The sequence below is a fragment of the Physeter macrocephalus genome, chromosome 17 (assembly GCF_002837175.3).
Source record: "Physeter macrocephalus isolate SW-GA chromosome 17, ASM283717v5, whole genome shotgun sequence".
NCBI classification, from domain to species: domain Eukaryota; kingdom Metazoa; phylum Chordata; class Mammalia; order Artiodactyla; family Physeteridae; genus Physeter; species Physeter macrocephalus.
The window spans coordinates 1143979-1156454 of NC_041230.1; the positions used below are offsets into that span (position 1 = coordinate 1143979).

The 12476-nt window shown below is 51.4% G+C and overlaps 1 protein-coding gene across 1 annotated transcript; it reads right to left on the reverse strand.

Annotated features, from left to right (window-relative positions):
• Positions 1-681: 681 nt before the first annotated feature.
• Positions 682-7359, reverse strand: HAS1 (hyaluronan synthase 1). Its single transcript, XM_024132388.2, has 4 exons — positions 6733-7359; positions 4512-4737; positions 3772-3904; positions 682-1357 (listed from the first exon to the last, which is right to left on the reverse strand). The coding sequence occupies exons 1-4, from the start codon at positions 7342-7344 to the stop codon at positions 682-684; spliced, it is 1647 nt and encodes a 548-aa protein (XP_023988156.1). The 5' UTR covers positions 7345-7359.
• Positions 7360-12476: the final 5117 nt, after the last annotated feature.

Genomic DNA, 12476 nt, shown 5'->3' on the forward strand with positions numbered 1-12476 from the left:
GGAATTCAATAGGAAATTGATGAATGTTTTTGTGGCCGATTGAATCAAAGAATGAATGAAATGATAGTGTCGGGTACATAGTAGGTGCTCTGTAAGTATCTGAATGAGTTGAGAAATTCCACCCTCAAAACAACCCTGATCCATGGGACTCCTATCCCTATGTTCCAAAGAGGGAGTCCAGGCTCCGAGGAAGGAGGGTATCCTGTCCAGTTTCAAACAGCCGGCACCCCAGACGGAGCCACGAGTTCCCAGTTCTCAACCATTCAGCCCCCTTAATTCTCAAAAAAAAAAAATAAATAAAAAGAAAGAAAAAGAAAACGAACGGAGGAGGTAGGCTCGGAAGAAAATAAATAAAATTATTATATCCTAATCACACAGTACAAATGGAGGTTAAATCAGAACAGGGAGAAATCGGGGGCTCCAGGACAGCAAGTGGGGACCCCTTCCCCCCGCCCCTAAAAATCCACACCCTGTTCAATAAATACCCCTCCCAAGAGACCCAGGAGTCCCAGCCCCCTAAAGAGTCCAGGCTGACGAGTCTTGGGTCGAGCCCCTCCCTTCACAGAGGAGGGCAACTGAGGCCCAGAGGGTCACCCGGCACGTTCGTGGTTCCGGGGACCCTGGTAGGTCTCCTCTGGCCGCCCCCGGACCCCCCTGAGCGGCCGCCCCGCGCACCTGGACTCACACCTGGACGCGGTAGCCCGCCGCCCGCCTCCGGCAGAGCCTCCGCACCCGCACCCAGTAGAAGGTCAGCATGATGGCCCAGTAGCCCACGTAGGCGCCGGCCCCCGCCGCCAGGTGGCGGGCCTCGGCCGCGCGGGAGGGGCCGCTCCAGTCGGCCCGGGCCTCGTGGACCGCGCTGCGGACCAGCCCCCCGAGCAGCAGCAGCGCCCAGAGGGCCAGCGGCAGCACCGGGACGTAGTTGGCGGCCAGCTGGCGGCGGCCTGACGTGCCCCAGCCGCTCTGGTTCATGGTCGCCAGCGCCAGGAACTTGGCGGGCAGGAGGCCGCCCATGTAGAGGGGCGCGTAGAGCGAGAGCAGCAGCATCGGCGGGCAGCCCCGCAGCCAGGCCGCGAAGGCCGCCTTGGCCAGCGCCACGCCCTGCACGCACAGCAGCACCCAGAGCAGCGCCCACGGGCGGCCCGCGTAGAAGAGCCGGAGCACCGTGGCCGCCACGAAGAACGGGAAGAGGCCCGAGACCACCGCCTCGTAGGTCATCCACAGGTGGTGCCGGTGCCACCAGAGCGCGTTGTACAGCCACTCGCGGAAGTACGACTTGGACCAGCGCGTCTGCTGGCTCAGCCAGCGCAGGAAGGATGAGGGCGTCTCCGAGTAGCAGCGCGACCGCGAGGTGTACCTGGACGGGTGGGAGGAGACAGGGCCGTCAGCGCGGCTCTCCTTGGGGCCCCCGGACAGAGAGCGGGAGCCCGAAACGGCCACTGGGGCAAGTCCTCTCAGCCTCTGTGGGCCTCGGGGTTCTTGATGCCCACCTGCGTCCTTGGACGCTTTAATCAACAGAAATTGATGAAAGGCCAGAGGAGAAATTCCAGTAAGGCTTTATTGGGACTCCTGCTGCAAGTGACAGGTTCCCTTGCTCGCTAGGGCCAGGGGCTCGAGGGGACACGGGGACGAGCGGGTCCCTTACCTGGGGTGAGGGTCGGGGCGGATCAGTGGGTGGGCTGGAGGGGGTAGCTTGGGCGGTCTGCCCACCCCCTTGGTGGTGCTGGGTGCAGGATCATGTGCAGGACCCTGCTTTTGCCCCCCACACCTCAGAAGTGGCCGTTGGGTTTTGGCCTTTTTGTATCTTGTTGTTCATCATTTGCACCACTTGTCCATGCATGCAGTTATTTTTAGTCCCTTATAGTTTCTTTGTATTTTATGGCTCAGTGAGACATTTCTCCAGGTGCAAGCACTTCAGTAAATGGTCCCAGGTCCCAGATGCCAGGTCACCAAGTGTCTCAAGGGCAGGGTCTTGACCTTCCAGCCTAGCCACACCTCAGAAGTGGCCGTTGGGTTTTGGCCTTTTTGTATCTTGCTGTTCATTGTTTGCCCCAGCTGCACAGGTGTGCGGTTATTTTTAGTCTCTTACAGTTTCTTTGTATTTTGTTGCTGGAGGAGATGCTTGTTTAGGCGCAAGCACTGCAGTAAAGGGCCCCAGGTCCCAGGTCCCAGCCTGTCTCATTCTCCTATGTAAAATGGGGTCAATAATGGTTCCTACCTAATAGATGAGGATTAAACGCTAAGTGCTTAGGACCAGTATACGGTACTTGCTCAACAGATGATAACGACTGCTACCATTTTTATTACGACTAATGTAACTACTGGCGTTACTAGTATCACTGCGGTATTACTAACGCTATCACTAATCTATTACGAATACTATTCTTGGCAGGCACCATGGTGAGGAACGAGCCAGGCGTGGTTCCCACCTAGGGTAGCCCATGCGTTAGAGCTTCTCAGTGGAACCATTAAGCTCCCTTCCTGTGGCTCTGGCAGACATTACTAATCAATCCCTCCCCGGTTTCCAGCCCAGCCCACGCAACGCTAGAATCGCTTGTACGGAGCATCACCTTAGGTGGCCTCCAGCAGTCAGTTTGTCAGGAGGGGTCAAACTAGTCTATCCCCGCGGGCACTGTTGGACAGTGTCCAGTCTCCTTCCCCCGTGTCCCTTGGCATCCTCAGTGGCCTCCCTGCTAATCCTCCGCCTCCCTGCAGTCTGTACTCAAAACAGCTGGAGGGATCCTGTTAGAGCAACATGCCACCCCTCTGCTCAAACCCCCTCCTCGTGGCTCCCTCATCTTAGTTCACAGTTCTTACTGTGGCGCACAAGCCTTTCATGCGTGGACACCTCCAACCCCACCCCCGTGAACTCTCTGTCCTCTTCTGACACTCTCTCCCTTGCTGCACTATTTCCCGCCCATCCTTATCTCACCCTAATTTTAACATTTCACTCCCTACCTGGAAACTTCCTATTCCCCTTCCTGGCTTTATGTGTCACCTTCGCGTGTATCGTTATCTAATACACTATATGTTCTATTTACATATCTTATTTATTGTCTGTCTCCCCAGTCAATGTAAGCATGAATTTGCATCTCTTTTGTTTGCTGCCGCATCCCCAGAGCTGAAAACACTGGCAGCACTTAAAGAATATTTGTCAAGTGAATGAATGCCTGGGTTCCCTGGGTATACCCCGAGTTGTCTCGGGTGCTGTCACTGAGTCTAACTTCATAGAAGTCCCTTTCCCCTGAACGTCACTGGTCTAGCGCATACACCCCCTGAGCCTCACTGAGTCACATCTCTTCTTCCTGAAGCGCTTACTAGAGTTTAGGCACTCCCCTCCTCTCTCACTTGAATCTTCTCTCTCAGTCTCTCACTAGTGAGATCCCACTCTATTGATCTCTTTCTCGCCCCGCAGATTGGGGTAATCCGTGCTCTCCATGGTAGAGCCATCTTGCCCCATCTGAGGTTGTACCTTCTACCCACCCTCACCTTGCCCTCCTTAGAAGAGTCCACCGGGTCACATGGTTCAATGCAAATGCCCCTATGGTATCTTCCACTCTCCCCTAATATCTCACTGGGTGTTGCTCCCTGCTTCAACACAAATGCCGCTTCTGTTCCATATGGTTTCTTTCCCTCTCCCCTAACATCTCACTTGGTAGAGCTCACTTGACATTTACTTTAGGCTTGGAGAGTTTCCAGCACACGCACGCGCATGTGCTGGATACTCACCGGCCTCTGCACACACTCCAACACCCTGTCCCCTCAGCTCACTTGGTGGCATAGCCCATGCTGAGCATGCGGTTGGTGAGGTGACGGTCGTCCCCAAAGGTGCAGTGGGTGCCCAGGAACTTCTGGTTGTACCAGGCCTCAAGGAACTGCTGCAGGAGGTTGTTCCTGTATAGGCCTAGGTGGGGAAGGGGAGTTACAGGAGCACCAGCCTCTGCTGTCGCCAACACCACCCCCGGTCCTAGCTCCAAACCAACTCGTCTCCAATCCCAGCCCCATCCTTAACCATCTTAATCCCAGTCTCAACCTGTCTCCAATGACAGCTCCAGCTCCAGTCCTGTTCCCAACCTCACGTCCTTCCTCACCCCCACACCCATCCCAAACTTGCCCCAGTCCTGTTCCCGACCCACACCCACTTTGACTGCAAACCCATCCCCAATCTCGCGTCCATTCTCAGCCCCATCCCCTACCCAGCCTCATCCAAAAACCCATCTCCAACCCTAAACCTAGCACCGACACTGTCCTTGACTCCAAACCCATCTCTTCCCCTTCCCCAAACCCTCCCCCAGCCCCAATCCCAATCTCCATCCACACCCTTTCTCCAACCCATTCCCAACACCAAAAACCATGCCCACCTCCGACTTCCAATCTTATCCCTCTCCCCAGTTCCTGCCCCAGCCCCATCTTTGTCCTCAATCTCAATCACGTCTTCAATCCATTCTGGCTCCCCTTCTCCCTTCCCTCTCTGCCGCATCCACGGCCCTCCCAAGCCCTACCCCGCTCACCTAGGGGACCACTGATGCAGGACACGCAGTGGAAGTAGCTCTGACAAGCCCGCTCCACATTGAAGGCCACCCAGTACCGCAGGCTGCTTAGGAAGCTGACCCAGGAGTCCAGAGGGTTAAGGATCCGCACGTCGCCCCCAACAGCCCCTACCCGGGGGTCCTCGTCTAGCACCTGCACCAGCTCCAGCAGCGCCACAGGGTCCAGCCTCGTGTCTGAGTCACAGACCTGTCAGGTGGAAGGGACCAGGGTCAGCCTAGATCCCTGCATGGGGTTGGTAATTGAGGGGAGGGCACCAAGGGAGGGGGGGCAGCTGGGACACTCTGCAGCCACTCTGAACACAACTTGGAATTTTTTAGTCATTTTCAATATCTAATCACATTTTAACAGGACCTCTTCCCCAACACCCATGCTCTTGTATAATACCATCTTCTGGTGTGTGGGCAAGATCTGTAACTTGCTTCTAACCAACAGAATATGGCCAAAGTGATGACATATAACTCTCATGATTGTATTACCTTGTATGGAAATGGCGAAGGAGTTTTGCAATGTAATTAAGGTCCCTAATCTGTTGGCTTTAAGTTAATCAAAGGGAGAGTATCCTGGGTGGGCCTGACCTAATTAGGTGAGCCCTTTAAAAGAGGGTCTAGAAGTCAGAGACTTTCCCTTGCTGGTCTTTTTTTTAAAAAAATTAACTAATTAATTAATTTTTGGCTGCGTTGGGTCTTCGTTGCTGCGCGCGGGCTTTCTCTAGTTGCGGCGAGCGGGGGCTACTCTTCGTTGTGGTACGCAGGCTCAGTAGTTGTGGCGCTCGGGCTTAGCTGCTCCGCGGCATATGGGATCTTCCCTGACCAGGGCTCGAACCCGTGTCCCCTCCATTGTCAGGTGGATTCTTAACCGCTGCGCCACCAGGGAAGTCCCTCTCTTCCTGGTCTTGATGAGGCAAGCTGTCACGAGTTCTATGACAGCAAAGAAACAAATTCTGCCAACAAACACATGAGCTTGGAAGAGGTCCCTGAGCACTAGATAAAACCCAGCTCCGGGGCTTCCCTGGTGGCGCAGTGGTTAAGAATCCGCCTACCAACGCAGGGGACACGGGTTCGAGTCCCGGTCCGGGAAGATCCCACATGCCGCGGAGCAACTAAGTCCACGCACCACAACTACTGCACCACAACTAGAGAAAGCCCATGTGCAGCAACAAAGACGTAACACAGCCAAAAAAAAATAAAATATATGAAAAAAATAAATTAAAAAACAGACAAACAAAAACCCAGCTCCAGCTGACATCATGACTGCAGCCTGATGACACCATGAACAGAGGATCCAGTTAAGCTTTGCCCAGACCCCTAACCCCTGGAAACTCTGAGATAATAAATGTGTTTTGTTTCAAGCTGCCAGATGTGTGGAAATTTGTTATGCAGCAATTAAAAAAAAATAATGCAGTGCATTAATGAACGAATCACTACATTGAATGGATGAATGAATGACCAAATGAACAAATAAATCTTTATATTGAATAGATAGGTAAATGGATGGGTAAATGAACAAGAGAATCTCAACACTGAATGAATGAAGAAGGGAAGAAACAGAATGAACCAATCTCTACATTTAATGGATAAGTGAATGAATAAATGAATGAATGATCTCCATACTGGATGGACAGATGGATGCATGAATGAATGAGTGAAAGAATTTCTACATTAGATGAAGAAAAGATGGACTCTCTCCAGTGAATGAATGAATAAATAAAGGAATGAATAATCTCTATATTGGCTGATTAGATGAATGAATGAGTGAAGAAAAGAAAGGACTACAATGAAAGAAGGAAGGGAAAGAGGGAGGGAGACATTCTATATTGAATGGATGAATGAGTCTTTATGTTGAATGGACGGATAAATGGATGGATGAGTGAATGGGTGAGTTAAGGAAAGTCTCTGCATCAAATGGATGAATGAATGAAGAAACGAGGGAAAGAAGGAAGAAATCTCTTCGTTGAATGGATAAATGAATGAATAAAATGAATGAGTGATCTCCCTATTGGATAGGTGGATAAATGGACGTATGAATGATGGAGCGAAGGAAAGACTCTCTCCACTGAATGGATGACTGAATAAAGGAAGGAAAGAAGAGGTTCGTCCTGATCTCTAGATGGAATGAAGGATCCGAGAGAAGTGGGACTCGGGGTGTTAGGGCCACGGATGCGGTGCGGGGCCTTCCACTCACCTGCACGTAGTCCACCGAGTCGCCGAGCGCCTTGAAGGCGGTGTACATGACCTCGCGCTTGCCGCCCCAGCGCTGCGCCACGCACACGCACCTGCGCGTCCTCACCAGCGCCTCCACCGCCAGCCGCCCGGGGTCCTCGGCCTCCACCTCCCGGTAGGCGCCCTCGCCCGCCGCGCCCGCCGCCGCAGGTTCCCACGGCTGGTGGTAGTTGCTGTCCCACACGTAGGTGGCGGGGTCCTCGTCGGCGAAGACCTCGCGGAACATGTCGACCATGTAGAGGTCCTCGGCGCGGTTGCCGTCCACCACCATGAGGATGCGAAGCCGCTCGCGCGGGTACACGAGGGCGCGCGCGGACACCAGGCACTGGCGCAGGTACGCGGGGTCCTCCTGGTATGCGGAGATGGTCAGCGCCACGCTGCGCGCCGTGGCCGCGTCCGGAGGGCCCCGCGCCGCCGCCCGCCGCGCCGCCGCCGCCACCCGCCGGTGCTCCAGGTACGCGAAGAGGCTCTGCGCCACCAGGTGCACCGAGAGGAAGGCCCCGTAGAGGCCGAAGGCCAGGAGGCCGTAGCGATCCGAGGCCAGCGGCACGCCGGCGGCGTAAGCCCAGGTCATGAGGCCCAGGATGAGCAGCGCGAAGGCGATGGTCTGCACCCTCCGGGCCAGGCCGGAGCAGTGGCGGGCTGCGGGGCTGGGCTTGGGCAGGTCCTGCCAGGGAGCGGAGAGAGGGGATAGGAAGGGGAAGAGGGTCCTGAAATGCCTCCCCGGGGAAGGGAAGCCCTCCTAGGTTTTGTTTCCAGGCCAGTGATAACATACCCTTTTCGTAAAGAAAATCCCCTGGGTACTGCAAAGTTATTTTCATTAACGAAAATAAGTGTGGCAAACAGTTATCAAGGCTGAATGCCTGCTTATATTGATTCCAATACATTTTTTTTTCACATTTTTAACAACTTTTAAATCCACGAGGATTACACTCAGTGGAGTGTCACAGTTTAATTAACAAAGTTTCCCGCCTCCTTCTTAGTGGCACAGAAAATAATGATTCATCTCATAAAGGTTTCTTAGTGTTAAGATAATACTAGTAATACTAATATACATCTAAAAGAAGAATGCAATGTGACACGCGCCAGGCAGTGCTCTAAACCTTTTACGGGAACTAACTTATTTGAATCTTCGCAACAGCCCTATAAGGTAGGTACTATTATTACCATCCCCATTTTACAGATGAGGCAACTGAGTCACACAGAGGTGCAGCAACCTGCTCAAGGTCTGCCTGGAAAGCAGAAAGGACAAGTTTTTTGTTTGTTGCATTAAAAAAATTTTTTATTGAAGTATAGTTGACTTACAGTGTTGTGTTAATTTCTGCTGTACAGCAGTGATTCAGTTAAACGTATATATTCTTTTTCATATGCTTTTCCATTATAATTTATCACAGGATATTGAGTATAGTTCCCTGTGCTATACAGGAGGACCTTGTTGTTTATCCATTCTATATAGAACAGTTTGCATCTGCTAATCCCAAACTCCCAATCCTTCCCTCCTCCCCCTTGGCAACCACAAGTCTGTCAGAGAAGCCAAGATTTGAACCCTAAGAATCCAGTCACTAAACCACAACCTTATATACTGGCTTTACTCCTCAGGAGCGCCCCGGGGCACAGATAAGTGTTTCCTGCTGCCACCACACAGATGGCAAAATTGAGGATTGATTAGCCAGGAGGAGTGGCTGGCAGGGCCAGGTGTCCAGTACGTGTGGCTGGAACAGCTCAGAATCAAAGGGGAGGAGGTGCCTCTGTTTTCTCATCTGTAAAATGGGGGTTTAGCCCCTTCCATGTGCCAAGCACTGCTCCATGGGAGGTGGGTACTGTTACCCCCTCCTGTTACAGGTAAGGAAACTGAGGCACCAGGAGGTGTATTCTCTCGTCCAAGGTCACTAGGCTCCAACGTCCTCTACGCTAAACCGCCTCCTCTGTCACCAGTTCCCATCTCTTGGGCTTATGATGAGTTAAATGAGTCACTAAGCTGTAGAGCTGCGCTGTCCAATAGGGGACCCACCAGCCACACGTGGCTACAGGACACTTGAAATGTAACCAGTACCAGTGAGGAACTGAATTTTTAATTTTATTCAATTTAAGTGTTTAAACTTAGATAATGATCCCTAATTCAATTATTGGAAAGCTTTTATGCCTGTTTGGAACAAGTAGGGTCTGTGAAGCTTCTTTTTCAACTAAATTTTACAAAATCTAAAAATACAGATCAAGTATCTCCAGTGAAAATATAGCATCTGCATGAGATGTGCCACACATCTGGATTGTGAAGCCTGAATGTGGAAAAAAAAAGAAAGTAAAATATCTCATTCATATTTTTGCGTTGATTAATTACATACTGAAATGATAATATTTTTGATATATAGCGGGGGTCGGCATACTATGGCCTCCTTTTTCACTACGGCCCTGCAAGCTAAGATTAGTTTCTATGTTTTTAGAAGGTTGAAAAAAGTGAAAAGAAGAAAAATACTTTGTGCCACATGAAGATTTTATGAATATGCACACTATTATGTGTAAAGTAAACAACAAGGACCTACTGTATAGCACAGGGAAGTATACTCAATATTTTGTAATAACCTATATGGGAAAAGAGTCTGTAAAAAAAATACATATATATAACTGAATTACATTGCTGTACACCTGAAACTAAGAGGAGATTGTCAATCAACTATACTTCAATAAAAGTAAAGAAATAAAGAGAATTATATGAAATTCAAATGTCAGCGTCCTTACATCGTATTATTGGCACACCACGCTCATCTGATTACATATTGTACACAGCTTGATTTCTCACTATGCCAAAGTTGAGTGGTTATAATACTCAACTGTATGGCCCTCAAAACCCCAAATATTGACTGTCTGGCCTGGTACTGAAAAAGTTTGCCGACTCCTGATACCTTGGGTTAAAGAAAATGTTATTATTAAAATTAATTGCACCTGTTTCTTTTTCTCTTTTTAGTTTGGTTACTAGAAAATTTTAAATTATGTATGTGGCTTATATTATGTTTCTCTAGGGCAGAGCTAAGGTACAGCTTTTAGCCTGGTTCTAGTAATCGGTCAGTATTAGCAAGTATTATTTCTTCTGGAATTCTCCTTCTCTGTCTCTGCCTGAGTTTCTGGGGGTGGCCCAATTCATGCTGGGGATCCGCGAGATGGCTGGGTATCTGGAGGGTTCTAAACCCAACAACAGTCACGATAACACGTGTGGGCTATGGACACACAACTCCACACGTATACTCACACGTGATGAGAGACACACAGAGCGTGCCCCCATAGGAAAACACTCATGTTCTGAAAGATGACTCCAGACACCTGCCCTTAGAATTTAGTGATCCTGAAACTAACTGACATCAGCCCCCCTCCGCCACCACTGACAGCCACACAAGGTGAACTCCAGGACACAGGCCCTTCAGCAGGAAGGAAAAACACCAGGAAGAGATGGCCAGGCAGCAGCCAACACACAGACACCCACCCGTGGGTCTGGAGCAATGGGGCAGATGCAAGTTTCAGAAAAAAATAGTAACAGTTGAGACTGAACCATATGAAATTGCCATTTTCACCAGTCAAAAGAGACCGGAGATTAGCGGTTTCATTTGGCTCAACTTAATATTTACTGAACACCTGAAAGTAAAATGCAGAGCCCCGTGTCAAGCAAAGACAGCTCTCCTCTCGCCTTCCTGGGCACACAGACGTACACGGATTTATAGCCAGGTCGACACCGTCAGGCCACATCTGACGTGGTACAGGCGGGATGGCACACAGACTCACAGGGTCGCTGTCCGGCACAGGAGCACACGCGAGCTCCCCAGCGCTGGCGGTTCCCCGCACACACGTGGTCACACACACACACGCACGCACTCACACACACACACACACACCTGTCTCATCGCTGTGGGTCCGGCGGGGCTCTCTCCTCTCCTGCTGGCTGCTCCCCGAGTCTCTCTGCTGCCCGAGAGCTGGGGGGTGATTTGAAGTGAAGCGCGGGCGGGGGCGGGAGGAGGGGCTGACGTCAGGGCTGAGCTGGGCCAGGGGCCCTGAGGTCACGGCGGAGAGTCTGGCAGCCCCACCCGCTTCCCGCCACCACCCGCGCCGCGCCAGGCCGCCCTTCCCAGCGCCCCCATCCTCGCCGCCCTTCCCTCTCCCGCTGAGCCCCCCCCATCGCACCCCCTCCTTTCCCCGTCTCGCCCCTCGATTTCTCCTCCTCTCTCTCTGCTCTCGTCTCTCCCTCCACTTCTGGATTTCTGTCCAGCACTTTCTTTCTCCCCACCTCCCTTTCTCTCACGACCTCTCTTTCCTTCTCTCTCCCGCGTGGCTCTCTCTTTCCCCTCTCCCAGACCTCCTCGCCTCCCCCCTTCTCCTGCGCCTCAGTCTCCCCACACACTGCCCCTCCCCTCGGATCCCCAGAATCCGTCTGGGATTGTGTCCCCCGGGGACTGGTCGCGGCCACTAGCAGATGCAATTAAATGCACACACGTGAGTGCTTGTGGGTGTGACCGTGTGTGCGCTGGCCTGGGAGGCCTTCTGTCTGGAACTGGAGCTGTGAGTGAACGTCTGCATGTTCAGTGCCTAATTGATTCGGGTCCGTGTGCGTGTGCGCGCGTGCGTGTGCGTGTGCGTGTGTGTGTGTGCGCGCGCGTAGCACGAGCGCGTGCATAAGTGCCAGGGTCTGGGGAGGGGGCTGGGACATTGGGATTTGTCTCCTCAGAGCCTCCAGGGTAAACTCAGAGTTGTTGGTCAGCTGCCCCCAGGGAGCCTGGGAAACTGAGTCAGAACAAAAGTGGAAGTGGCCTCGCTCAGAGACCAAAGAGACAGGGGTGCTGGGGTGTCTGGGTCCCCAGCTCCTCAGGACTAGAAGACTCAGTGATAAATGTCATTGTTTCCATGCCCTTCTTTTCACGATTTGAAGAAAGAAAAAATCTCTGTATCTAGTTCTTTCTCTCTGCTCCTCTTAGTATGAACTGATAACGTCTGTCTCTCTCCCTGTGTCTGCGACTCTGATTATGTATTTCTGTACCTGACCATCTCCTCTCTCTTTGTCTCTGTCTTTCTCTGGGTCTATCATTTTGTCTCTGTCTCCCTGGCTTCGTTTCTCTGTCCATCTGCCTGTCTGGTTCTTTCTCTCTGTGTTCCAGTCTCTCTCCTTGGCTTCCATTTCCACCTGCTTCCTTCTGGGTTTGTGTCTGTCTCTAAATTTCTGACTCTCCATCTCCTGACTTTCTTGTTCTGTGTCTCTCTTTCTCTCCCCGACGTTTTCATCCTTTTTCTCTCTTTTCTCTCTTCCTTCCTCTGTGTTTCCCTGCCTGTGTCTCTCTTTGTCTACTTCTGTCTCCTTCTTTCTGCTTCTATCTGTATCCTTAGCTTTTTATTTTTCCCTGTCTCCCAGTTTCGGTTTCTCTGTTTCTCCCTGGTCTCTCAGTGGCTGCCTGTTTCTCCTTTCTCTGCTTCTGTCTGTCTGTCTGTCTCCCTCGGTCTCTCTGCATCTCGGTGTATCTCTGATGCTCTATCTCTGTGTATGTTTCTCTCTCTCTGACTCTCTCTCTCTCCCTCTCATACTGTTTCTCTCTATTTTTCTGTCTCTAAGTCCTCATGTCTCCCTGCTGCTCCATCTTTTTTTTTAACATCTTTATTGTAGTATAATTGCTTTACAATGGTGTGTTAGTTTCTGCTTTACAACAAAGTGAATCGGTTATACATATACATATA